This window comes from Salvelinus sp. IW2-2015, unplaced genomic scaffold (assembly GCF_002910315.2).
Source record: "Salvelinus sp. IW2-2015 unplaced genomic scaffold, ASM291031v2 Un_scaffold3266, whole genome shotgun sequence".
NCBI lineage: Eukaryota > Metazoa > Chordata > Actinopteri > Salmoniformes > Salmonidae > Salvelinus > Salvelinus sp. IW2-2015.
In genome coordinates this window covers 58702-68506 of record NW_019944552.1, presented here as the reverse complement: position 1 = coordinate 68506, position 9805 = coordinate 58702, and the positions used below count along the sequence as shown (strand labels likewise).

The window sequence follows — 9805 nt, the reverse complement described above, 5'->3', positions numbered from 1 at the left end:
GAGGGGGAAGGAGGGAGGGAGAGAGACGATGGGAGAGGGGAAGGGAGGGAGGGAGAGAGACTGTGGGGAGGGGAAGGAGGGAGGGAGAGAGACTGTGGGGAGGGGGAAGAAGGAGGGAGGGAGATGATGGGAAGGGGGAAGGAAGGAGGGAGGGAGATGAGGGGGAAGGAGGGAGGGAGACGATGGGAGGAGGAGGGAGGGAGAGAGAGAGGGAAGGAGGAGGGAGAGGAGGGAGGAGAGAGACGATGGGAGGGGGAAGGAGGGAGGCAGAGAGACTGTGGGGAGGGTGAAGGAGGAGGGAGGGAGATGATGGAAGGGGGAAGGAAGGAAGGAAGAGTGTGGGGAGGGGGAAGGAGGGAGGGAGGGAGTGAGAGAGACGATGTGGAGAGGGAAGGAGGAGGGAGGGAGGGAGAGAAGACGATGGGAGGGGGGAAGGAGAGAGGGAGAGAGACGATGGGGAGGGGGAGGGAGGGAGTAGATGGGAAGGAGGGAGGGAGAGAGACGATGGGGAGGGGGAAGGAGGGAGGGAGAGAGACTGTGGGGAGGGGGAAGGAGGGAGGGAGAGAGACTGTGGGAGGGGGAAGGAAGGAGGGAGGGAGATGATGGGAAGGGGAAGGAAGGAGGGGGGAGATGAGGGGGAAGGAGGGAGGGAGACGATGAGGAGGGAGGGAGGGAGAGAGAGGGAAGGAGGGGGAGAAGGAGGAGGGAGGGAGAGAGACGATGGGGAGGGGGAAGGGGGAGGGAGAGAGACTGTGGGGAGGGTGAAGGAAGGAGGGAGGGAGATGATGGGAAGGGGGAAGGAAGGAGGGAGGGAGATGAGGGGGAAGGAGGGAGGGAGACGATGGGAGGAGGGAGGGAGGGAGAGAGAGAGGGAAGGAGGAGGGAGAAGGAGGAGGGAGAGAGACGGTGGGGAGGGGGGAAGGAGGGGAGGGGACGATGGGGATGGGGGAAGGAGGGACGGAGAGAGATGATGGGGAGGGGGAAGGAGGGAGGGAGGGAGAGAGACGATGGGGAGGGGATGGAGGGAGGAGGGAGGAGATAGACGGTGGGGGAGGGAGAAGGGGGGAGGGAGAGATGGTGCTAATGGATTAATAGGCTTTTAACACCATCACCACTCTCACCCCCGACACACACCCTCTCTTCCTATCTGGAGATGGCCTGTGGGCTGTAAGCATGTTCAGGCTGAGAAACAAAGCTGTGAGGCCGACCTGCCTATTGATCACAATCCACACTTACCATTACTGTTACGCACACACGCACACACACACACACACACACACACACACACACACACACACACACACACACACACACACACACACACACACACACCACAACGCAGAGTAAAAATAGAGTTGTGTTGAGCACAGCCAATGACAGGTCTGCAACAACATCTGCTCATCAGGTCTCTCCGAGGAGAAGAGAGGAGAGGGGGGACTCTCGTTCTAGAGGGGACTTACTGGAACATATCAATTATGGGGCTGCAGTAGGGATCTCTGGCCAGGATACAGTCCAGACAGAACCCATACCGACCACAGTCCCTAACTGGAATCTGGACCACTCCAGACTCTGAGCCTGCATAGAGCTGTCCCTAGAGAAAAACACACACAGACTATTAAACCACCAGTGTTAGCTTCTCATTGGATGACCTGGTGCCATTCATCTTGAACAAGCAGGTAGCCTAGTGGTTAGAGCGTTGGACTAGTAACCGAAATGTTGCAAGATCGAATCCCCGAGCTGAGAAGGTAAAAATCTGTTGTTCTGCCCCTGAACGACCCACTGTTCCTAGGCCGTCATTGAAAATAAGAATTTGCTCTTAACTGAATTGCCTAGTAAAATAAAAGGAAAATGTATCCTGTATCWACAGCCCCGGTAGGTATAGACATCTCTGGTCCAAGGGTTAGATGTGTCAGTAAGCTTCCTTTAGTGAAGGTCGGCACCACGGGAGGAAAACCTGATCCTAAATCAATTATTAAGTGTAGAAAATCTGGACCAACCACCTAAATGGGCAAAGAACAACCATTTTTCACACAATTAGAGGTAGAGGCCTCCCACGATACTCAATAACGCTCACTTTACCACAGTACAGTTCCATAACCTGTTAAAGTAATGTGTCTCCCCAGTGTCACTGACACCCCTCCCCAAGTGGGAAGATCCTCTATAACTATACCACAACGGCATCATGTGACATACTTGATCAATAACACTGTATCTTTAATACAGACACAATACATGTAGCAGTATGTGGTTGGGTTTAAATTGATTCTACAGATACTTATTTGAAGTCTTATTCGGAGGTTTGGGGAAGTTCATTGTGTCCAGGCCCCCACTGATAGTTCATCTGTGTTAATGTTGAACAATGTTCTGGATTAGACGGGCTAATCGCCTGTTACCTCTAACCCCTCCCACCGGCCCACACAGCCAATGGAGTGACAGAGAGGAACGATCTCTTAGACCTGTGTGCTCACATCAGCCAATCAGATACCTTGCTCTCAAGAGGATGCCCTTGAGCACTCCTACACACTGGTCACTACATTTGCCACGTTCAGAGGGCAGCGTGTCGCTCCGTCAGGATGTTTATGGTTTCCCAGAAAAAGAAAAATCACCACGGCAACGGCTGGGTGGATTTACGTCCGTAGCCCTGTCTCCCACCCTTAGACAAACCATGTATCACCCTTACACAGTACACACACTCACACATACACCCTTACACAGTACACACACTCACACATACACACAGTACACACACTCACACATACACCCTTACACAGTACACACACTCACACATACACACTTACACACACTCATATACACTCATAGTAGTTTGAATGCACAAACACACGCACACTCATACACACCACACACACACACAGACATATACTACATTTAATTTCAATAGAGCACAATGTTATAAGGGTTGCTGTGTCAGAAATAATGGCTGATTTAGGGGTGAGCTTCCATGTATGTGGTGGGAAAAGTTGGGTAATTGAGGGACAACAAGATCACTAGTACAGTCATAATGATTTGAGGAGGGTGACAACATAGAAATACAATCTAGATTATATTTCTATGGATGACACTGGCATTGGCTCGGCATGTAGATTGTACATTGTGTCATCAGTCTTAGAATGTGTAGCCCAACTCTACTCCTGAAAATTCTATTGTAGCTGACCAAACAATGCACAGCTTAGAATGCTGGAGTAATTCAACGTTCCACCATTAAACCCTATGGGACATGTTTCAGGATAAAAAGGTGTATAGTTTAAATAGAATCCAAACGCTTTGGTCAATCTGTCCAGATCATTACACAGTTTTGTGTGTGTGAGGGTGATCTAGTTGAGACAATTATAATAGCAGCCAAAAAGGAAAGCAATATGCCCAGACTGTGGGTCCATTCCATCATCCCCTGTAGTGTACAGTTTGATGTCATAATCAACATCTCATTACCCGCATTATGACATCACACGCGGTCAATCCTATAGAAACAGCAGCCCAAAGCCAACATTAAGAGACTTCTGTGTTGCATTGAACATTGACAGCTGCTGACAAGAGGACTATCATGGCTCCTCTCACTTCCCTGAGGCTTTTCTTGGGCCTGTTCCTGGTCCTGGGTGAAGTGTTCGCCAGCATCCCTAGGAAGACCGTACAATATGACAGTAAGCCATTATCTCTCTCCAATGTCTGTTTACATCCTTGCATGTAGAGAAATGCTTCTTTTCCACTCAACTAAAGTTAGGCTTATATGGCAGCTTAGTCAAATGTTTTTTCTCAATATAAAGCATCATCTAATATGATCCAAAGCCATCCAAAAGGGTTCTTTGGCTGTCCCCATGGGAGAACCCTATGAAGAATCCTTGTACAACCCACTGTGGAAAGGGTTCTACCTGGAACACAAAAGGGTTCTTCAAAGGGTTCTCCCATGCGGAGACAGCCAAAGAACCCTTTCAGGTTCTAGATATCACCTGTTTTCTAAGAGTGTAATCTAGATAATATTACTTGTAACAGCATTCATAAAGACTATGTAAAAGCATTTAGGCCCATAAAAACTATTTAAACAGTATTTTTTAAAGTATTTAAACATAGAGCATTGTGCCTCTATGTCGTGATCACAAATGTTTTATAAATGCTACATACAACCACTAAAATGTTATCATATTCTTTTTCTGTTTAGATGCTAAGATTTTCAGAGAGAATGGCATTTCAAACTATTCAACGATGACATTGAGAGAGGACCTGGGTGTCCTTGTCATTGGTGCTAGAGACGCCGTATACGCTCTGGACCTCGAGGACATCTCCTCGAAAAAGGCTGGGGTAAGGAACTCAGTCTAATCAAGGTCTTGTATGTCAATACATCCATACAGTATTGTCTGGTCTCTAGAGTATTCCTGCTCTACGTTAATGTGAAGCTGTCTGTTGCTGCAGGTCTACTGGCAGGTCTCAGAGCCTGCTGTATGTTAATGTGAAGCTGTCTGTTGCTGCAGGTCAACTGGCAGGTCTCAGAGCCTGCTGTATGTTAATGTGAAGCAGTCTGTTGCTGCAGGTCTACTGGCAGGTCTCAGAGCCTGCTGTATGTTAATGTGAAGCAGTCTGTTGCTGCAGGTCTACTGGCAGGTCTCAGAGCCTGCTGTATGCTAATGTGAAGCTGTCTGTTGCTGCAGGTCTACTGGCAGGTCTCAGAGCCTGCTGTATGTTAATGGCAAGCTGTCTGTTGCTGCAGGTCTACTGGCAGGTCTCAGAGCCTGCTGTATGTTAATGTGAAGCTGTCGTTGCTGCAGGTCTACTGGCAGGTCTCAGAGCCTGCTGTATGCTAATGTGAAGCTGTCTGTTGCTGCAGGTCTACTGGCAGGTCTCAGAGCCTGCTGTATGTTAATGGCAAGCTGTCTGTTGCTGCAGGTCTACTGGCAGGTCTCAGAGCCTGCTGTATGTTAATGTGAAGCTGTCTTTTGCTGCAGGTCTACTGGCAGGTCTCAGAGGAGCAGAAAACGTCCTGCGAGAGCAAGGGAAAAAATTCAGTAAGTGGATTGTATGATGGATCATCTCTCCTCTCAGAGAACTCTCTGAAGCAGTATACTGATAGAAACAAACCACATGACCGTACCAATCTTATTCCATTCCAGATGGAATGTCAAAACTACATCAAGACACTTCAGACTCTCCACGATGGCAGGATGTTGGTGTGTGGGACCAACGCATACAACCCCACATGTGACTATATGGTGAGTATGACCTGGACAGGACATCTCACCTGTTGTTTCACACTACATATCATGTGACTGTGGACCGTTGTCATATTCTGGTTGTTTTACACTGAACTAACGGCAGACGTATGTAGCGCACCAACCCTCTGTCTTGGTGGGTCCCAGCTACCTTTCAAAGTGGTTATAGATCACAGCCTTAATGGACATCTCCACATCGCAACCAACATGCATTGTGTTCTCCAACAGACCTACGCAAACGGAACGTTGACSCTGGAAGGGAAGAAGGAAGAGGGGCGAGGGAAAGTTCCCTTTGACCCCTTCCAGAGGTCAACCTCGGTCATGGTTGGTGAGTACAGCTGCTTTCTGATATCTACAGTACCTCCCCACAAGGACGGAGTAGTAGAATTGTGCACCCAATATTATAAATYAAACAACTATAAATAAAGTGTTGAAAAAAGTGGACCCACACTGAAAGTTGTGTTAGTGATGTAAAATACATTACTGATGAACTTCATTCACTTCTTTACAGTCTTTATTGTTTCAGTTGTGATGATTGTCATTGTTKATCATCTATCAGGGACAGAACTATATTCAGCCACGGCGGTCAACTTCCTGGGTACTGAGCAGGTGTTTCAGCGTCACTCCTTCCCACCTATCAGGACCGAACACAGACAGTCCTGGCTTAACAGTAAGCTCCAACCCCTCTGTTTTAAATGTAGGACTCACTGTCACCCACAGAATACTGTGACAATGTGTTGATGTATTTCTTGATGCGTAGCTAAACAGACACCTGAATGTGGACATTCCACAGAGAGATACAGCCATTTTAAATGTCTTTCTATTCAATATGCCTTAAATAATGGATCCCAAGTCTGTGTTTTCTGTCTCTGTGAGAAAACTGAACTGTGTCTTTTTTCAGAGCCCTCCTTCGTACAGTTGGACGTCGTCCCCGAGAGCATTAACAACCTCGATGGGGACGACGATAAAGTCTATATGTTCTTTAGCGAGGAGGCCATGGAGTTTGACCTGCCAGACCAGATCAGGGTATCTCGTGTGGCACGGGTCTGCAAGGTACACTTATAAAATGCTCTTAAATTTAAAGAACGTTTATGTCTGTTCTAGTGTTCTAATACCATGGTCGACACTGACACCGAGCATGTCTCCCTCCCMGTGGTTGGTGTGCAGGGGGATATGGGTGGTCAGAGGACCTTACAGCAAAAGTGGACGTCCTACCTGAAGGCCCGTCTTGACTGCCCGGTGCCCCTGGAACCTAGCCTGCCAGCCATCATTCAGGATATCTTCCTCCTGAAAGACCAGGATTGGAGGAAGAGCGTGTTTTACGCTGTTTTCAGCCCGCAGACGTGAGTTCTACCATTTTTTTATCAGTCTTGTCCAGCAGAAACGCTATACTGTCAAATCTGTAAAATAATGATCAGCTGTYGGGATACTACTCAAATATGAACACTCTATGAGAGAGATTCTGAAGTGATGTTGGAATAATGAATGGCGTTTTGATGATTACAGACCCACATCGGATCTCTCTACTGTGTGTGCCTTCAGCGTGGCTGACATTGGGAAAGTCTTCGCTGAGGGTAAGTATATGACTCCGGTGACAATGCAGTCAGAAACAAGGTGGGTTACCCACACCGAAGAGGAGCCTGTCCCACGACCTGGAACGGTGAGTAATTACATGACTTATATAGATGATTGAATTAAATTATCATTGATTAACTTCTTCCAGACATAAGTGTCATGTGACAGTGTTGTGCCTATGCGCCTCTACAGGGCACAATTATTGTCCCAAACACTTAATCAAATGTGGCAAATACGCTCCGGCTGAGTCCCAAATGGTTTCCTATTCCTTACTGTACAAAGTGTACTACTTTTGAACAGAACCCTATGAGCCCTGGTAAAAAGGAATGCACTATATAGGGAATAGGGGGCTATTTGGAACACAAGCTTAGATTCACGAGTGCTTCTGTCATAATTATAGACCTACAGTGTATGTGAAACGTCTCATCAACTCTGGTCGTGTTGTCGTTAAAGTGTATGAACAATGCTGTGCGGGACCTCGGGATTGAGCACTCGCGGGACCTCCCTGACAAGACCCTGCAGTTCGTCCGTGACCAGCCACTCTTGGAGGGAGCAGTGCCTCCGCTGACCGGGGGTCCACTGGTGCTGCAGAGGGGAGCCAGGTTGTCAGTGATTGTTGTGGACAGAGTCATGGCCGTGGATGGAGAAATCCACCATGTTATGTTTATTGGAACAGGTAGTGACTATTCACAGCCCTTTATCATCCCAATTCACATTGTTCTGTGTTTGTGGCAGTGATTATTACTGTCTATATATGTATTCATGTACTGTGTGTGTATATATATATATATATGTGAATTTTTTTCTGACAAAGAAAATCAATCAATGTCAGTGTTGTCTCTAGTAACTGAAGTGTCCTGCTCCCTGAGAGGAGCGAAAGGTGCAGAAGGCTGTGCAGTACGCTGCTGGTGACACAGTCATCATCCAAGAGATCCAGGTGTTCCAGACTCTGGAGCCAATCAAAGTGCTGCGTCTCTCCTCTGGCACGGTAACACATTTAGTGCAAAACGTTATGAGTATATTTTTTTATTTAACTAGACAAGCCAGTTAAAAACAAATTCTTATTTAGAATGACGGCCTACCGGGGAACAGCGGGTTAACTGTCTTGTTCAGGGGCGGAACGACAGATTTTTACCTTGTCAGCTCTGGGATTCAATCCAGCAACCTTTCYGTTACTAGTCCAACGCTCTAACCACTAGGCTACCTGCTTGTTCAAGATGAATGGCACCAGGTCATCCAATGAGAAGCTAACACTGGTGGTTTAATAGTCTGTGTGTGTTTTTCTCTAGGGACAGCTCTATGCAGGCTCAGAGTCTGGAGTGGTCCAGATTCCAGTTAGGGACTGTGGTCGGTATGGGTTCTGTCTGGACTGTATCCTGGCCAGAGATCCTTACTGTGCCTGGGACACCACCTCAGCAACCTGCTCATCTGTCCTCAACTTACCCACTGGCTCCAGGTAGGATCCTGCTACACTCTACAACACTCTCACTCTAGAATAACCACTGTCTGCATGTACTATTGGAACAAATATGGTTTCAAATGCCCTTCGAATAACAGTAGCTCTTTCTCTTTCAGGAACATGTACCAAAGCCTTATGCATGTGGATGCCTCGCTGTGCCCCCGATCAGGTAGGTTCATTTCTCAGCTAGTGAAATACTGTGATGTATCAACATGAAGTAGGCTACATGCCAAGTTAAGGACATTCAGTGCCTCAACACCCCCCCCCCCCCCATTGTGTTGTTTTCAGTCCCTGTGAAGCCACTTCCATTACCATTCAATGTTGGGAGCTCCATCCACCTGCCGTGCCAACCAGCATCCAACCTGGCACAGGTGAGCTGGCACTTCGCTAGGCAGCCCCTCCAGCTGAGAGACAGGTACCAGATGTTGAGCCAGGACTTGTTGATAGTGAGTGCCGTAGCTTCAGACGCTGGTCGGTACACCTGCCAGAGTCTGGAGGAGGTCAAAGGTCGACTCTACACCAGGACAGAGGCTGCCTACATCCTGCAGCCCACAAAGACTCTACTGGTCCTGCAGATATATGTGGCTCTGCTGTCTGTGCTGCTGGGGGTTGTGGTCCTCTGGAGTGTCAGGAGARACTTCAGACTCAGGGTCAGAATTCACCCAGCAGAACCCAGCCAGAACAACAACAACAACTGGAGGACAGACCCTGGTTGTGTCCCTGGGTCTGAAGTGAACAACAATCACATGTCACCGGTTAACAGCTCATCTGACGCAGTTATCCACATGGGTGACATCTGAGCTGGGACTAATAACTGAGACTAGGGGTGCGTTCAATTCGATTCAACGTTTGCTATGTTGCGTGACGGTTTGTACTGAACGACACGTTTCCCCAAAACGGTGCTCACCATTCTTAGACAGCCTTTGAGGTACGTTCGCTCCCATTTTGGTGGGTGTGACGAACTGTTGCCTGTTCAATAAAGGGTGTGGACTATTTGAAATCTCTAAACATGCGTAGCACACACCWTACAATCTCCCTCCGGGCCACAACAATCACACCGTTTTTCAGCGGGTTGTTCAGTACCGTTTCCGTTTGAAATAAAAGTTGAACCCCATTCTGCCGTACTGACAACACCCCTAGAATCACCAGCACCATTCTTTACTCATTGTTTTCCACTTAAGATCCTTGTGTTGAATGTATTTTGTGTTTTTATGTTTGTATAAATATTATATATTGCAAATATTATGTATCTGTCTACATGAGTGTTTTTCTATATTATTAAATGGTTAGATCGTATATCAAATCACAGATACCTGTATTTAGAGTCAGTCAGTCTCTACCAATCTATTAGTCAGAGTCAGTCTACCAATCTATTAGTCAGAGTCAGTCTCTACCAATCTATTAGTCAGAGTCAGTCTCCACCAATCTATTAGTCAGAGTCAGTCTCTACCAATCTATTAAGTCAGAGTCATCTGTCTACCAATCTATTAGTCAGAGTCAGTCTCTACCAATCTATTATGTCAGAGTCAGTCTCTACCAATCTATTAGTCAGAGT

General features: G+C 47.3%; 1 protein-coding gene across 1 annotated transcript; it reads left to right on the top strand.

The window, feature by feature from the left end:
• The first annotated feature begins 3545 nt into the window (after window positions 1-3545).
• On the top strand, window positions 3546-9418 carry LOC112075604 (semaphorin-4E-like). Its single transcript, XM_024142573.2, has 14 exons — window positions 3546-3656; window positions 4172-4311; window positions 4953-5012; window positions 5118-5216; window positions 5445-5544; window positions 5776-5886; window positions 6118-6269; window positions 6384-6559; window positions 6723-6876; window positions 7245-7467; window positions 7661-7779; window positions 8081-8247; window positions 8367-8419; window positions 8539-9418. Exons 1-14 carry the CDS (start codon window positions 3560-3562, stop codon window positions 9048-9050), a joined length of 2163 nt encoding a protein of 720 aa, XP_023998341.1. The 5' UTR covers window positions 3546-3559; the 3' UTR covers window positions 9051-9418.
• Window positions 9419-9805: the final 387 nt, after the last annotated feature.